Source organism: Xenopus laevis, chromosome 3S (genome assembly GCF_017654675.1).
Source record: "Xenopus laevis strain J_2021 chromosome 3S, Xenopus_laevis_v10.1, whole genome shotgun sequence".
Classification (NCBI taxonomy): domain Eukaryota; kingdom Metazoa; phylum Chordata; class Amphibia; order Anura; family Pipidae; genus Xenopus; species Xenopus laevis.
Window position 1 is genome coordinate 62,916,134 of NC_054376.1, and position 17,385 is coordinate 62,933,518.

The 17,385-nt window shown below is 40.6% G+C and overlaps 1 protein-coding gene across 1 annotated transcript; it reads right to left on the reverse strand.

Annotated features, from left to right (window-relative positions):
- Positions 1-550: 550 nt before the first annotated feature.
- On the reverse strand, positions 551-17,124 carry LOC108713020 (protein ADM2). Its single transcript, XM_018255675.2, has 3 exons — positions 16,692-17,124; positions 15,932-16,162; positions 551-1,433 (listed from the first exon to the last, which is right to left on the reverse strand). Exons 2-3 carry the CDS (start codon positions 16,042-16,044, stop codon positions 1,157-1,159), a joined length of 390 nt encoding a protein of 129 aa, XP_018111164.1. The 5' UTR covers positions 16,045-16,162; positions 16,692-17,124; the 3' UTR covers positions 551-1,156.
- Positions 17,125-17,385: the final 261 nt, after the last annotated feature.

Here is a 17,385-nt window from a genome sequence, read left to right on the forward strand (position 1 = left end):
TAGTTTTACCAACTATTCCATTCTGTCTAGAATGATAAAGAACCATGTCATGTGCCAGAAACAGACACCATGTTTGTGTACTACCACAACCAAGTATCCATACTGTACATGTGTTGCTAAGTTATATAGGAAAATAATTTAGTCCATTAATTGTCTCTGCATTGCCTCTGTAATTTTTTTTTTGATATACAATTATTACAAATTATACTAATTAAATCTCTATCTGCTCTTGTTCCTATTTAGTATACTTCCTTGCTTCTTATCTGATAGGCCAAAGGTTGAATTTTTCAAAGACTTTAACCAATTGCACATTTGTGATTCAGGTATTTGACATAGAATAACATTTGATTAAAGCATCTCCTGTAAATAGTAGGCATTGTTAGACATGGATACAATTCACTGAATTGTGTGGTTGCCTTAGAAAGTCTCAGTATATCTTGGTCCATCAACTAAGCTTCGCTGTAAATTCTTATTAGTGTCTATGGTGAACGCTAAAGGAACTGTATTATTTTTTACAGTGAAACACATCCTCCCCAAAGTGGCCAAAACATCATGGAATTAGCAGAACATATGCTTAACTTTATCAAACATCAACTTGGGACTCTCTCTCTTACAACAGGGTATTTTTTTTACCCAATAGGAAAGTCCAGACAAAAATTCGACAAGTAATCCTGACCATTGATCAGTATAATTGCAGTTTAATACATGAGTTCAATGTGAGCTTGTCAAGCAAGGTTCATTATTGTAAGATGCATAAAATATAGTAGGCCTAAGGCTGCTAAACTAGCCAGAAAACTTAGCAGCTATCCAGGGTGGCTATAGCTAACCAATATTGATGCAGTATTGTGTGTACATTGGGTAGATGCAATGATAGATGTAAAACAGGATGATCTGCAGAACCAAAATGTTTTGTATCTAATGCAAAATGTTGAGAATTGGGTAAACAACAGTCAGGACACAGCAAGGATAAAAGTCACAATAGACATAAAGGCAATTTATAAAGGCAGAATTAAAGTAATGCAGAAATATGGAGAGGAATGAGACAGACACTGAGATTTTAATGCTGTCTATTTACTATAACTTCTGAGTTTTTCACACTATCTGGTGAACAAGCACTGGATGTTCTTGTATCAGGTATTGTGTGATATCTGGTGCTTTAGCCGTAACTGTGTGGGTTGCTGAGTTGAATTGGTGAATCCTCTTTTCCTGATTGTCCCATCAACTGCCAAAGTCGATGATTAAGGATCTGTACCTGGCAAGTCCCCAGGGAACAGCCCACACGCATGAGACGAGATCCATGAGAACGACGAATGTGCCTCTTCTTCCTCTTCAGGGTCTTAAGATCAAGCTTTGTCTCAGTTAAAGATGGAGTGAAGAGTGACAACTCTATCAGGGGCCCTTCCTTTGGTCGTTTTTCCCTGTCAGGGGGTTCCCTGGAGAAGAAAAAGTGGTAGAAATATATTTTAAGTTATGTTTGTCCATTTCTATTAAAGTATTTTATGCTGCTGTCCTTTGTTTCCCCATGTATGTCTCTGCAAATGTATTATTAGGAAATTCACCTGCCAAACTGTGTATGTGTAAGCAGATGAGCATTAAGCAAGTGTGTGACTGAGAGCAGAAAAAGCCACTTCTGATTTTCGCATGACTGCAGGTCCAAGGTTCATCTCTAATGTTATCCAGTCAGCAGAACTGAGCTGCTCATCCACACAGTAAGTAGGACGCATTTCAGCCAATTTCCGGCTACCTACTCCAACCTAGAACACCGAAATTGCTTAATAGACACCAATCAACTATATTTCTCAATTTAATAACCCTTCCTGCTTCCTTGTATGACATCTTCTATATACAGTTTCCATTTATATTTTAGTTTAAATAGTGCTGTGTTGTTTTATGTTATATTATAGGGTTGGATACAATTGATTTGTTTCTATTTTGTCCTGTCTCTGCCAAGACTTTCTTATTTCTTCCTCTCTCCTTGTTAAATCTGTGATAGGTCTTAAGTGCAGAAATTGTAAGTAAACCTTTAAGATAATGGGTAACTGACACTGACATGGGTGCTCCATTGCCAGTGTATATCTAGAATATCTCATAACTATCCTCAGAGATGTTAAACCTTCTTCCCACTGGATCTAAACCTATGACTCTCATCATTGTCAGCCAAAGGTTTCTTATCTGCCCATGACCAAGTTGATTGGATATTGTGAAATTCACCCACTGGATGGAAAGCCAAATGTCCCTAATCAAAAATATACTGACCTCAATAAGTGCGGATTCAAAAAAAGCTGTCCTTGGTAACTTTAAGGGGGTTATTTATCAAAGCCAAAAAAGTTATGACTATTTTCTGAAAATTACTCCCACCAAATCCACACAGACTTCCCCTCCCCATTTATCTATTCATTTTCACAAATTTTTCTTGTGCGTAAAAAGTCACAATAAAATTGTAAAATAAATCTCTTTTTGACTTTTCATATTTAACTTTAAAAGTCCAGCAATGCATGCACAGTGGCCAACAACCTTTCCCTAGTTGTTCTACTTTGAGAATACACTAAAGGTACCTGAACTCAGAAGATGTAAACCATTTACACATTTCATACGTAAAATAACAGAAAACAAAACCATTACATTTACTCTACAATGCACAAATAATCCTGTTTTATATTTAAATATATTTTAATTGGCTCTTCAAATTCAAACATGTAACATATATTCATAGTTGTCTTTTATAGTAAGCTCACTCTCCCCCCCCCCACAGACCTATGTTTGCTGAAACTGAAGATACTTTTTTAATTACTTTTTTTTTTAACTTCTGCTGTTCATCATCAGGTTCCACCACCCTTACCCCACCCAAATGTGTGCAGTCAGAACAAATCACTGGTTTCACTGCCATTTGACAGATCTTTTATATAAAATAGAAAAAACAAGTTGATAACTGATTTCTTCAGAAATCAGGCCAATTTCTCACTACTCTTGTGTTAAATATGTGTACTTCTTGCATCACTACTCAGAAATTCACAATGAAAGTTCCAGGCAGTGTTAGGGCACCCTCCTCTGTATAGGTTAATGCAAATGCCTTTAGTTCTATTAGAGAACTGAGGCTCACCGGGAACAGAATTGTGCTATCAGTTACAGTCTGATTTACAAGGCCCAGCAATGTTACAGAATGTTGTAACAATATTTACAGTTGTCACAGAATAACGAACTCCTGTTTCTGTTTGGACTCACGGCAACTAATTTGATTCAGATTTGCACTTTCAACATTCCTTTCTTCCTTTTCAGTTGAATATAAATGAATGAAAGTACAATTACATGATGCAGGAGGGGCCCAATCTGATTTCTATGCTGAAGGATTCCTGAAATATTAAAGGCAGTAACTTTAACATCCCATTGAACAGCAAAGGGCAGAATATTTTCAATGAATTGGAAATCTGATGTGTATGACTTTCTTTATGTAAAGAGACAGGGAGTGTCAGAAATGAGACAGACCACAAACTGGATATTTGAGCAGAAACAGTGGGTTTTTGTACGAAACTGTTCATACAGACGTGCTCGTAAGAGAAAAACAATTTAAGTGAAAAAAAACCAACAATGTTTAGATTTGAATGTCACAGTTTTCATGCCTGCAGCACACGGGATAATGTGCAAGCTCACACGTACTCACTATGGCAGCCAAGCCTTCCCCCCTTAGGAGCACAACTCAAGCCAAACCGTATTCCTCCAATTTCCCATTTCATACACTCCTCTGCACTCTCTGGCCCTGATCCACTTACTGAAACGTTTTTGAACAGAACATTGCACACAATCCTTCTTTACAATCCCATCATAAATCATAGACATTACAAAGCTGAGTCTGTAAATCAATTGGTTCATTCACTAAAGTAACACAAAAAGTGAGGCTCATTCATTTATTTAGGGGGAGTAACAATTTCTTCCCCTTTGCAGCCAGCTCCTGACTTACAAATCAGCACAAAAATTGTATCATATGTTCTATTTGCAGCAGCTAGCCACCTACATAGAACCCGGTTCACATTGTAATTTTAATCCTTTTCTGTGTGGTTAGCTGGGTACACAGAGCGGGCCTTGCTCCTTATAAATTTTTTTGATTGTCTTTCTTATCTGCCCATGACCAAGTCAATTGGATAATGTGAAATTCCCCAACTGGATGGAAAACCAAATGTCCCTTATCAAAAATATACTGATCCACATAAGTGCTTACTCAAAAAAAGCTGTCCATGGTAACTTTCAGGGGGTTATTTATCAAAGCCCAAAAAGTTCTGACTATTTTCTGAAAATTGCTCCCACCAAATCCACACAGACCCCCCCCCATTTATCTATTTATTTTCACAAATTTTTCTTGTGCGTAAAAAGTCGCAAAAAAAAATCGTAAAAAATCAGAATCCTACGATTTTTTCGGATTTTGCACCTGAATCCTACGATTTCATAGCCTGAAAGCTACTATTTTTTTGGAAACTCAGCGCAACCTAGAAAATCTTTAAATTGTTAACGGGACATGTGCCATTGACTTTTACATGTTCTCAGCAGGTATGAGTGGGAGTACTTTTTTCATCAGCCTTTTAAGACATTCCCGAAAAAAATTGAGTTGTATTTTCCCCTTTAAAAGTCTGACTAGAAAAATTAGGAGCTTAATAAATAACCCCATAGAGTTAAATTTCTAAAAATGTAAGACATTTGCCTCATTTAGTGGAGGACGTGCAGTTTTACACTTCAGGAACAGCAAATTAGTAAAGGAGTAAAAGAGGCAAAGAGCATGGTGCAGAAGAGAGAAACTGGAATAGGGGAGAAGGAGAGAAAAAACTATGTAATTTGATATAACATTCAAAAGGCCTTTATAACCATGTGTACTTGTTTAATAAAGGAGGACTCAAAACAAACGTTCATTTGTTTGCTGTGTTTGAATGAAGACCCATGGCAGTTCACTGTGGAGCAGCAATATTGCACGTAGAGAATGAGCACTAATCTGCAAATGGGACATCTACTTTAAAGCTGCCCATAGACGCAAAGATCAGATCGTACGAATCGAGTATTCGTACGATTTTCGGACCGTGTATGGAGAGTCCCGACATTTTTCGTCCAGTGGAGATTGGTCGTTTGGTCGATCGGACAGGTTAAAAGATTTCTGTCGGCTGCGGGTAATATCTATGCGTGTATTGCTGATCGTACGATTTTCAGTGGGAGACTGTCACTAGCTTTTGTTGGACATAACTTTCGTACGATTGCTGTCAGGGGCAGAACATCGGTTGATCTGTTCTTTTCTACTTTATTTGATTGGAATGGTTAGTGGCAGGTTGGGAGATGGGGACGTTCGAGGATTCCAACAATCGAATCGAGGATTCAAACAATCGAATCTTTGCATCAAAGAATTAACCTCAATTAGAAGTATCAAAGTCTGACCTGTGAACTTATAAAGTTACATTTTATTTCAGGGAAGGAAAACCCTAGAGAGAAGATTCCAATAAACTTCTAGGGATCTAACATACTTTTATACATTTATTTAAGTTAAATATAGGGCCTAATATTCAACTGCTGAACAAATTAAGTGACTATCAGTGATATTATAGGTCACTAGGTGGGTAGGAGCACATCCCAGCACTACTCCATAGTCCTTGAGCCAGTAAATGTTAGTAACTGGCACGCAATTTATCCTGGAAGAACAGAAAGTTCCAGAGCATGCTACACCTCCCCAAATGCAGGCTATACGAACCACCCAAAAATGTGAGTAAAATATAATTCTTAGCACCTTTACATTAATTAAACATGTTCAATGGCTACACATGGTACCCAGGGCAGCCATCAGGGGGTGACAGGGGGGAGAGTTGTAGGGGGCCCTGAGGGTAAGGGGGGCCCTGCCACGCCACACTTACTTGATTAGCCGGACCCCCATCTTTCTGAGAGCTGCTGACTTCGGGAAGGTATGGACGTTTAAGGGGCCCTGGCCACCAATTTTCTTATAATGTGGGGGTGGGGGCCCTGGCCACCAATTTTTGCCACCAATTTGTTTTTCTCATGGTCCTAGCCACCAATATTTTTTTAATGGGGGGCCCTGGCCACAAATGTTTTTTTTATGGGGGGCCCTGACCACCAATATCTTTTTATTTTTTATTAACATGTGGGAACCCTAGCCACCAATATTTTTTTTGTTTTTTTACTGTGTGGTGGGGGGCGGACCTGTGGGGTGGGGAGGGCGGACATGTAGGTGGGGCTTGCGGTGGGCGTAGCCCAGGGGGCCCAGGAGATTATTCGTATGGGGCCCTGTGATTTCTGACGGCGGTCCTGATGGTACCTGTATCAGCAAATAAAGTATATGTTTAACCATGTTTGTTCTCTGGTTCTGACTTTACAAAGAATGTTGCCAGCAGTCAGTTCTTCTTCAGGTCGTTAGCTGGCTTACGTATATTTATCTCTTACCATACGGACCAGAATACCAATGTGATAAACAAAAGTACTGATAAGTAAATATGAGCACAATAAATTTAAAGGACACCCAATGGCAGTAGCTCCAAAAAGAAACAAATGTGGTTGTCAACTGTGGCACTGCTAGATTTGGGGCTCACATTCTGGCTTTCATACACCTTTCAAACACCTTTAATTGTAATGTCCATGGTTTTTGTCCTTGATCATTGTGCTGCATGCAGTAGTGCCACTTAGAATTTCAATGGGCATCAACCTCCCTGGACATAAAACTGGGTGATTTTTGGCCAGGCCCTCTTATTCCTAGACTTTGTCCCATTTTACTCAGATCATACCTCATTCTAGCCATCCCATGTCCCCGCACAACTTAACTTCACTCCACAAGATGTAAAAACTCTGATGATTCCTGAAAAACATTGTTGAGTTAATGGTCTGAGCATTTCTCTTACAGGGCTGTTGTCCATGGGAAGCATTATATTAGCTCTATGCATAAGGTCAAACAAAAGAAAGAAGTCTGTTTTTTATTTGCCCTATATAAACCCAAGACACTAATGCCATGCCACTGTGGTTGTATTGACCAGTTACAGGGCCTCTATAATTAGGCCTCTATAATTACACCCCTGCTTTTCAGTAAAATTATTTATTGATTATTTATTAAGTTTGTTTCACAGTAGCTGTAACAGTAGTTGAAAAAGGATAAAGGGCCTGGTAGGCTCGAAACGTTGCCTTTTTGCATATGGGCTAAATAAATTTTCATCTTTGAACACAACTACAACCAGATTCGGTGTGCTGCTGGCTTTTTTTCTGGATATTGATTTGACCCAGTGACAGGAGTGGGTCTCACAGTACAGCACCTGACACTACAAAAGTGTGATTTGGGGAGGTGAGCGCTCCACATAATTGAGTCGATAGTAGCTGTAGTTGAAAGAAAATACATTCATCAAGTTCAACCTTTTGTCCCATCTTGATGATCATTTGTGTACACACACACAGGGGGTGCGGGCTGGTACTAAATGCTTGTGTTCATGGACTATATAAATAACTTGGACAGGGCCCCAACATTTCTGATGGTAGCCCTGCCCTAAGGTTAGAAATATATAAGGGGGTGGTTGAGCCAGGGTCAGATTGGATAAGGCTTGATGCAACACTACTGGGTGGCACAGGGGATCATTGGTAGAACAAGTGATTGCAGGGAGCTCTGATAGAAAGAACCCAAGACGGAAATCAGCTATCTACTGGGCAGGTTTCAAAATCCTGTCAAACCAGGATCACAACTGTGCACTGATACGGTCTTTGCCTGGCAGCAGGGCTGGACTTGCAATCTGTCCGTTCAGACAAATGCCCAATGGGCAGCTCTAAAGAATCTTAAAGTGGACCTGTCACCCAGATACAAAAATCTGTATAATAAAAGTCCTTTTCAAATTAAACATGAAATCCAATTTGTATTTTTTATTAAAGCATTCATAGCTGTTTTAAGCTCATTTAAAAATCCTAACTGTCAATCAAATATTATCTGCCCCTCCTCTATGCCTTGATATCATGTAATTAAAGTTACTAATATGATAAAATATGATTTTGAATATTTTTTTGGGTGATTTGTGACCTTTAAGTGGGCCGATCGGGAAGCTGCTGAATAGTGGTGTGTGGGTCAAGAAATTCTCAACCTGCATCCGGCACCCATACCCGGCCTGGCGCTCCCCCTCTATTTATAGACGCACGCCAGCCCTGGCCCACAGTGATGTCACAAAAAGGACAGGGTGGGTGTGAGTCTATAAAATTAGGTGCCAGAAGACGGCAGTGCTAGGTTCGACCCGAAGATTTTGTGTAGGAGCCGCCCCGAACCCGCGGGTTTCGGCCCAGCCCGCACATCACTACTGCTGAGGGAAGCAAAGCAAAGCCACTGAAGGGAGCCAAAGAGAAGCTCCCCCTTTTATGGGGGGGGGCAACTACCATTTTTTTTACTTTTATGGGTGGACCCTAGCCAACTTGTGTGGCGGAGGCCCTGGCCACCATTTTTTTAACAGTGTGGGGGCCCAGACCACCAATGCTTTTTTTACTTTTATGGGGGGCCCTGTCCACCAATTTTTTTTAACTTGTGGGGGGGGCCTCCAGTAGCGATCCTAGAGGGGGCGGGTCCTGGTGCGTGACGCGCAGCCGGGCCCCGCCCCCCTCCGTACGGCCCACATTTGCCCACATTTTCAATGGCGTGCGGGCTGCCGGGAGGGACCTGAGGGGTGCGGGCCCTGTCCCGCTCGCACCCCCTGCTCCCCCGGTAGTTCCGCCACTGGGGGGCTCCACGACCACCAGTGTTTGTTGTTTCTTTTACGGGGGGCCCAGACCACCATTTCTTTTTCAACTTGTAGGGGCCCACCAAAAATTTTTTAACTTGTGGGGACTGGCTGCTTTCACACTTCTATATGTGGGCTTTGATTTTTTTTTACTAGGGCTGCTTTTTACTCCCAGATCTGCCCTAACTGGCAGGTCTCTGTAGGCCTGTGGTATGATCTGATTTTTGTTCGCAGGCCAAAAATCGAATCACTCTGGTTTGGCCCAGTGTGTGAGTGGGCAAATATCTGTTTGTTTGTCAACCTTGTCACGCACATAGGTGTATGGCCAACTTAGGAGATGTTATTCAGTGTTGTGTGTCTAACAAACTGATTTTCCTTGTCCTTTAATCCACTTTCTTGTAAAAGCATGTGTGCTTGATAGGAAGAATTGGCAAAAGGCATGTACTGAAAAGGAGAGGGGAAATGGGGTGGGAAAGGAGGTGGAGGGATAAGTAAAAGATGAAAGGGACAGGATTACAGCAGAGTAAAAGGCTGTGGAGGAGGGGAGGCTGCCTGCAGTTTCACACGTACTACCTGCAGTGAGGCAAGTGATTCATGTACCAGACTCTCAATGGAATCACAAGCTGTATGTATCTGCTTTCACGTGGAATAGTGGGAAAATATTGCAGATTTCCTTTTTTAGTATATGTACACATTGTTTTGCTAATAAAACATATTGGAATGTGAAAATGATCTGTAACACTTGCAATATTTTGGCCTGTTATATTAGTATATATTTTTCTTTATTATAATGCACAAACTACTATTCGGGAAATCATAGGGATCATTAACTAACACCCCACACCAGTGTGCAAGAGTGCACCCCTTAATGCTCATGTATACACCACCTCTACACTGGGTCTGCTCTCTGTATCCCAAGTGTCAAATAATAAATCCAGCTTGGGTGGGGACAAACGCAGAATTGCTGGGCGCAGAACAATCCTGTCCTTACTGCCTGCAGTTAGTGAGACCTGCAAAACTAGGATTCCCCAATACTGACCCATTTGCCTCTTCTTGATAATAAAATTGGAGTAGCACAGTAGGGTTGGTGGTCGCCATCTCTGGCCACTTAACATCCTTTTCTCAGTTCTGTAGCAGCAATCAGGCCTGGATTTACAAACAGGGTGCCCCTAGGCGGTCTCTGTTCATCTCCCCCTGTCCCCTTCTGCTTCCCCCTCAGCGTCTGCTTCCCCCTCCGCATCCGCGTGTCTCTCCCCTCCCCGTCCGCATCTTCCCCCCCTTCTGCTTCCCCCTCCGCATCCTCGTCTCTCTCCCCATCCCCTCCCCGTCCGCCTCCCCTTCTGCTTTCCCCTCCGTGTGTCTCTCCCCTCACCTTGTGTGTTCGCATATATGCGCATAACTTGAATATGCGTAAATGCTCATGCGCATCTGATTTTAAAGCGGCTGGGCGGCATGCCGCCGCATAATTTTATTACCTTAGGGCAGAGACACACGTGGAGATTCGAGGAGATTAGTCGCCCGGCTACAAATCACCTTTTTTTTAGGGGGTCTCAAGATGAAACTTCGGAAAATGAAGCTCTCTGAGTGCCATCCCGCCAGCTATTTAGATTCTAGCTGGCGAGAAGGCAGTTTGGGGAGATTAGTCGCCCGACAAAGAGGCGATTTGTCACCGGGCAACTAAATCTCCCTGGATCTCCACATGTGTCTCTGCCCTTATTGTGAAGTAGACTCTCTCACTCAGCAACAATAATGTAAAGTAGAAGCAAATGGGTATTCGTTAAAATGTGGTTTAAAGGAGAACTAAAGCTTAACTAAAGAAGTAGGGCAGAAATGTTGTACATTTTGTTTTGAGATAAGAGATAAGGATTTTTTTTGTCAATAAGCCACTATAAATAAGGAAGGCAAACATGTATAATGACTATTTGTTTATAAAAGCCAAGCAAAAATTAATAAAATATAAATATAACTGAATTAGAGCATTTGCATATAGAAGCTTAGATTTGTACACTAGTATCAGAACATTTAAAAAAATGCTGTTTCTTTGAGTGAAAAAGCACCAAAATGTACCCAATAGGAGGTACATGACCCCTTAGGCCAGGAGTGCCCATACTTTACTAATGCGAGGTCTACTTTTAGTGATGATGTCCCATTATGATCTACATCCACAAAAGTATTGTGAGCATTCTGTTCCATGGAAAATACTAATTAAATATTATAATGATTCATGAGAGAATTTATATTGCTATATTTTAACAAAAGACTATTTCTTATGTGACCTTAACATTATAAATATCTGAATGAAAAGCATAAAATAGGAGGGTGATTTAGACAAGCTGTTTTTTGGCTGCCTTGCGATCTACTGATCTAAAGGTCTACTGGTTAATTTTAGTAATTTGCAGTTGCACTTGAGTTGGTTAATGAACCCTTGAAGTATACTTTATGCACATATATATGAATTTGAGGATGTTAAATGTGCTGTAGTTTTATGAATCAAAAAGTAATACTTTAAATAAATTATTTTAAAACATATTTCATCATTTATCTGTTTAATGTCAGCATGTGCTTAGTACCAGGAAAGTCAGCCAAGGTAAACAATGAATCAAATCTATTGGAAATATCACCAGCATAATTGTTTGCAGAGCAGAGTAAGACTTTATATTGAGCTTCAGCAAACCTACCAAGTTGAAAATCATCTCTACTTCATCATCATAATCATTTTAAATATAGGATTTGGTAAATGATTAGTTATAGAAAATAGATCAGAATCAGCTAGCTTCATTATGGGCATGTGAAATAAATTTTGTTGAAACCACATTCTGGCCAATATCAATGGCAATATAACAGAACTGAAGATCTGGCAACAGGGAATTACTAGTTAATAGTATATGGACCTTGGAATAAGATATTCTGTTTCCAAGGAAATTGGACAGCCAGCTTCAGTTGCCCTCACAATACAGGGTGGGAGGAACTAAATGCTGTTGGTGTGAGAAAATTAAAGAGCATCAAAGCTTAGAACTGTTCAACATGATGGATTCAACCCCTAGATGTTTAGGCCAATCATACTCATAGGCCAAACATAGTACACTACAGGTATAATGGTAATAAGGGACTCCATGTAGAACTGATGGTGGAAAACATTTGCAGCATAGTCAGAAGATAGCAGTCTCACTCAGGACACAAAGGGATGGTAGGGAGAAGCAAATGGACAATATGCAGAAGACCCAAACAATATGAAAATAAGGTGTCAGTGGAAGCAATTTGGTTGACAGTAGGAAATTTGGAACAGAGGGTTTCTAATATTTTAGCATCCACGTTGTGTATGATATTGTCTATAACACCAAAAATGTATCTACCACTTGTTATGGGCACGACATGAATCCATGTCGCAGCATACTTTAGTTTGTTTTATTTAAATGGTGTCATAGCATCCATTGGGAGGATATATAATAGGACAACAAAGTGGTAAGATTTCAAGCACTATTTTACACTAAAAAGTTATTTGTAGCTCTCAAGTTAACTTTTTGCTAAATAAGCTGTCTGGCCCAAAATGTAGCAAATTTATTCTCTTCCACAGTTATCTCCTGTAGCTCTTGTAACCCACTTCCAATTGGCTTCCTCCTTTTTTTGTTTACATTTGTAATATGAAACATTGCACAATTATTGTCCTGTATGGCATTTGTTTCCTGCAACATGGTGATATAATGTGACCATGGTACTTGCATATGGTATCAAACCTTAATGAGTCCAAATACTGCACCTTCATATCATTACTCCTCACTTATCGCACATTGCAATGTGAATGGCTGCTTATGAAATACATGGTTGTGCACTGATACAATCCTTCTAACACTCTTAAGCTGGCCATAGATGTTGAGATTTTTAAAAGATCAGATCCTGATCGCGAGACCACGATCTTCTCAGAACGATCGTACGATCGTACGAATTTACCATCAACTAAAAAGACCAATTTACCAGGAAAACAAAGGGGAGCTGCCTGCTTGGCCCTGCAAACATAGAGAGATTGCACTGGGACCGACAAAGATTTTTTGACCTGGCCGATCAATTTCCCGACAGATGTCGGCCGAAAAATCGTAAGATGTACGATCGTTTGAATACCACTAACCACACGATAATTGGTCGGGCTTCCCTAAAATCGGTCGTTCGGCAAGAAGAATCGTCGCGTCTATGGGGAGCTTTACGGTTCACTGAAATGTACATAGCCACAGGCCAGATATCCCTGACTGGTCTACTTCTTTATGTGCATGGCCAAAACCCAGTCATAGAAGCCAGTGAAGAACTTGCTGCAATAAACATTCCATTATTTTAACTTGCTTGAAAAGAGTTTGATAATAAATAATATTTTTATATGAAGTGATAGAAAACAGTTAGTAACTGCCAGCTACCTTAAATCTGACGTGATAAGTCTGCTCTTTGGCAAGGGGTAGAAAACACCCTGGGGCAAATTCACAAAGGTGAGAAGCGCCGAACGCTAGCGTTTTTTCGCTAGCGTTCGGCATTTTCGCTACTGCGCAAATTCACTAACGAACGCTGGCGTAGTTTCGCTAGTGTTACTTCGCAACCTTACCCCAGGCGAATTTTCGCTAGCGACAAAACTACGCAAATTCACTAACTTGCGCAGTGTAGCGAACGCTACCTTTTACGCTAGACTTCCTTCGCCACCTCAGACCTGGCGAAGCGCAATAGAGTAGATAGGGATTGTTTCAAAAAAAGTCAAAAAATTTTCTAAGTCCCAAAAAACGCTGGCGTGTTTTCTACATGACGGGTGATAGGCTGAAAAAGATCGAAAAATTTTTGGGGCTCCCCTTCCTCCCCCCTACATTTCCTGACTCATGGCAACTTACCTAGACAGTGGGCACATGTGTAGGGCAAAATAAAATTTTTATTGGCTGATTTGAAGGTTTTCTAGGCATTTGTAGTGCAGATACGTGTTCCTCCATTGAAATTTGAATTTCGCGCCGTATGCAAATTAGCCTTCGCTAGTGCAACTTCGCTTTATATAGCGAAACAACGCTAGCGCAACTTCGCAAACTTACGCTACCCCTGTGCGCAACTTCACATTTTAGTGAATTTGCGGAGCGCTGGCGAAAATTCGCCTGGCGAAGTGCGGCGAAGTGCGGCGAAGAGCGGCGAAGAGCGGCGAAGAGCGGCGAAGTTGCGCCTGTCGCAACTTCGATTCTTAGTGAATTTGCCCCACTGTTTGGACATAAGGCATTCTATGTATGTATATGTATGTATGTTAACATATATCTTAGAGAAGGAAATGTTAATGTCACTTAAAACGTACAGTTTCATTTTGGATTGAAAAATGACACCAGCTTCACTTCATGTCAGTTCATGGCTCTTTTTGTATATGAGAGTGTAAAATTGCTCTCTGTACTAGCAAGCCCCAGCAGTTATGACACAAAGAGTGGGGATAGGGGTTCAGACAGGTAGGGGTTTACACAGGAGTCTCTGCCGGTGGTAATCTAATGTCACAGGTCCTGGCTAACAAAGTAACAATGCAGCCACCTTTGCTAATACTGTATATAGTTTAGGAGTATCCAGAAAAATATATTTAATCATCTAGCCAAAAATGACTCTCATTGGTGCCCTCCATACAGTGATTTAAGCCTTTAATAGTGTCATGCATAGAAGTACGCTGGCGGAAAAACACCCTCTTAAATGCCTCTGACTTTAAACTGTGTCTTCTAATATGAATTAGCGGAAGACAAACTAACATGCTCTAACAAAAATTTTTTAATTGAAACCATACACATAAAAAATATGATTTTAACCCCTCCACCCATTCCTCCACCCATTCTCATTAGTCATTAATAGAACACCACTTACATCTAGTGTTTGCATACAGAATTTATGTGAGTGGCATCCATGCTGGTCCTTATAATTTGTGGGTGTGGAGCTGACTCGACTCCAGTTAACTTTGACTAATGCTGACAGATTTAAAAAATTGCTTCAGTTACAACCTCTGAATAAAATTCTTGGACATTGTGAATAAAGCAGTACATAGCAGGCACCTCACCTGTTTGGTTATCATGTTACAAGCTGTTTAGGAAATCTTGAGCTGAAAGTTTAACCGTTATCAATCGACCATGCTGTTTGACTAAATCTGCCATGTAAGACTGAAGATTTACTCTTCTATCACTATTGCATCAGGTTTTGGCTACAAAAGGAGCAGAATATGACGATAAAGATGGACATCACTAACAGAGGCTCATATTACACAAATATTGTTCTAGTAATAATAGTCCATATAGAGCATATAGTCCCTATAGTGCATTTATAAGACAATAACCCCCATATGTAATTAAAGGCACTAAGTTTGCCCAGTAGTAGTAAACCATAGCTATGGGTTAGTGCTCCTGGGCAAACTTAGCGTTTTTTATTATATAAACCTCTAAAAGCAGTTTAGTTTAGTTTAGAGTTAAAGGGCCGGTAACATCAAAAAAATTAAATTGTTATAAAGTAATAAAAATATAATGCAATGTTGCCCTGCACTAGTAAAACTGCTGTATTTGCTTCAGAAACACTACTATTGTTTGTAGGGATGCACCAAATTTTGGATTCGGCCGAACCCCCCAATCCTTCGTGAAAAATTTGGTTGAATACCGTATAATTTGCATATGCAAATTAGGGATGGGAAGGGAAAGACATTTTACTCCCTTGTTTTGTGTCAAAAAGTAATGCGATTTCCCTCACTGCCCCTAATTTGCATATGCAAATTAGGATCCGGATTCGGTTCATCCCTAATTGTTTATATAAATAAGCCACTGTGTAGCCATGGGGGCAGCTATTCAAAAGAGAAAAGGCTCAAGTTACACAGCAGATAGCAGATAAGCTCTGTAGAACATAATGTTGTCTGTTATCCATTATTTATCCTGTGCCATATATGCCTTTTTTCAATTTCCGCCATTGCTACTCAGCAGCTTTTTTATATGAACTATAGAAGTGATTCTGAAGCAAACAGCACAGTTTTACCAGTGCAGGGCAACAGTGCTTGATATTTTCATTACTTTAAAACACTTTAATTTTTTGGTGTTACTGTTCCTTAAAACATTTTCCCAAAGCATGACACAAACATTATAACCTCACTTGCATACATACCCTTGTGTGTTTATATCCTGTACATGTCGCTTATGATAGATCTAGTTCAATGAATGTGTATACAATACTGCTAATTACAGAGTTAGAAAACCTACCTGGGCGCGGGAAGCAGCAGCAGGTGAGCAGAGGGCAGAGGCGCAGAGCCTGGCAGATGCTGAACACACAAGAGGCCGATATAACTCAGTGACATTGCAATATAAGACCTCATTGCAAGAGATGGAGCTGGCAGCGAATGGCAGGGGACACAGAAAGTAGCAATAAATGTAATTGCAGGAACCTGAGGCTGTGCCAAATGTGCAGTCTTGCAGTGTCAGCAGGGTGGCTCACTGTAATGGATAGCAAGCAACATGTATCATTACACAGATATATATAATTATAAACATAAGTAATTGAATGAATATACAATTTTCCAGAGGATTATCCACATATATGTTCTATCACATCTCTTGGTCTGCCAGTATTTTCCCACTATAGATACAGTATTTTCCCACTATAGATACAAAATAGGACACCTTTGTATTCTGTGATATAACTTATTGCACTGTCATTTCACTTTGCAGAAGTTTTATTACAGACAGTCAACTGTTGGCTAAGCTGCCCCTGTAACTGCTCCTACCTCCTTACCTCACAGTATGCCCAGTGCCATCCACCTAATTATACTGCCTAGTTGGAACACTAGGATGACCTTCTCTCATTTCACTAATTTGTTCTTTCTCTGCAGCACAAAGAGGAAAATGCAGTATAACTAAATACAGGGAAGGAAACAGGCAGCAACAGGGATTGCTCCGCTCTGAATAATTCCACACGGGGCACAACTTGTGCCAATACAATTAAGATGCAGCATGTGTTTCTTACCCTTATCCGCGGAGCTTGGCTACACTTCAATGCAGGTTCCGGAGACAGGAGCAGGTGTGTGTGCGGAGCGCAGAAATGGAGCCTGACTCTCTCCCCACGGAGCACAGCGAGAAATGTCACACTCTGACTTTGCCAAATTCAGCTCCTTCACTGACTGTGTCGGCAAACTGGACAGGTACTGTTCAGCCAAAGGGCGGGGCTACCGGTTAAGGGGCGGCGCCGCGTTTAACAGCTGGAGAGAGGCGTGTGAAAGTAGCAGCTAGTAACGTTTTATTCCTATCAAAGTACCAAGAACATTACTTTGTGTGTTTACTTCAGTCGTTTCCCGTCTACTCAAACATTCTTTTGCCCGTTACTGACAAGACACCCCATGGTGACATATGCATACAGCTTTACAATTAAATATACAATACCCGGGCATTGTCGACCACACCCAAATAATTCAGACACGCCCATTCCAGCCCAAATACTTCGGGGGATTAATATCGTACCTCCTAATGTGCCCCACTCAGTAGAGCTCTCAACAGTAAATAAAGGATGATTATAGTTCTTCTAGTGCTAATTCAGGGACACACACAGTATATGTTCTTTACAGAGGATATAAAGTCAGAAAATGGCTAGGGAGCTTCCCTGAGTAGTGATGGGCGAATTTAATAAAAAAATAGGGAGATTCTAATGTTTTCACAAAAAAATC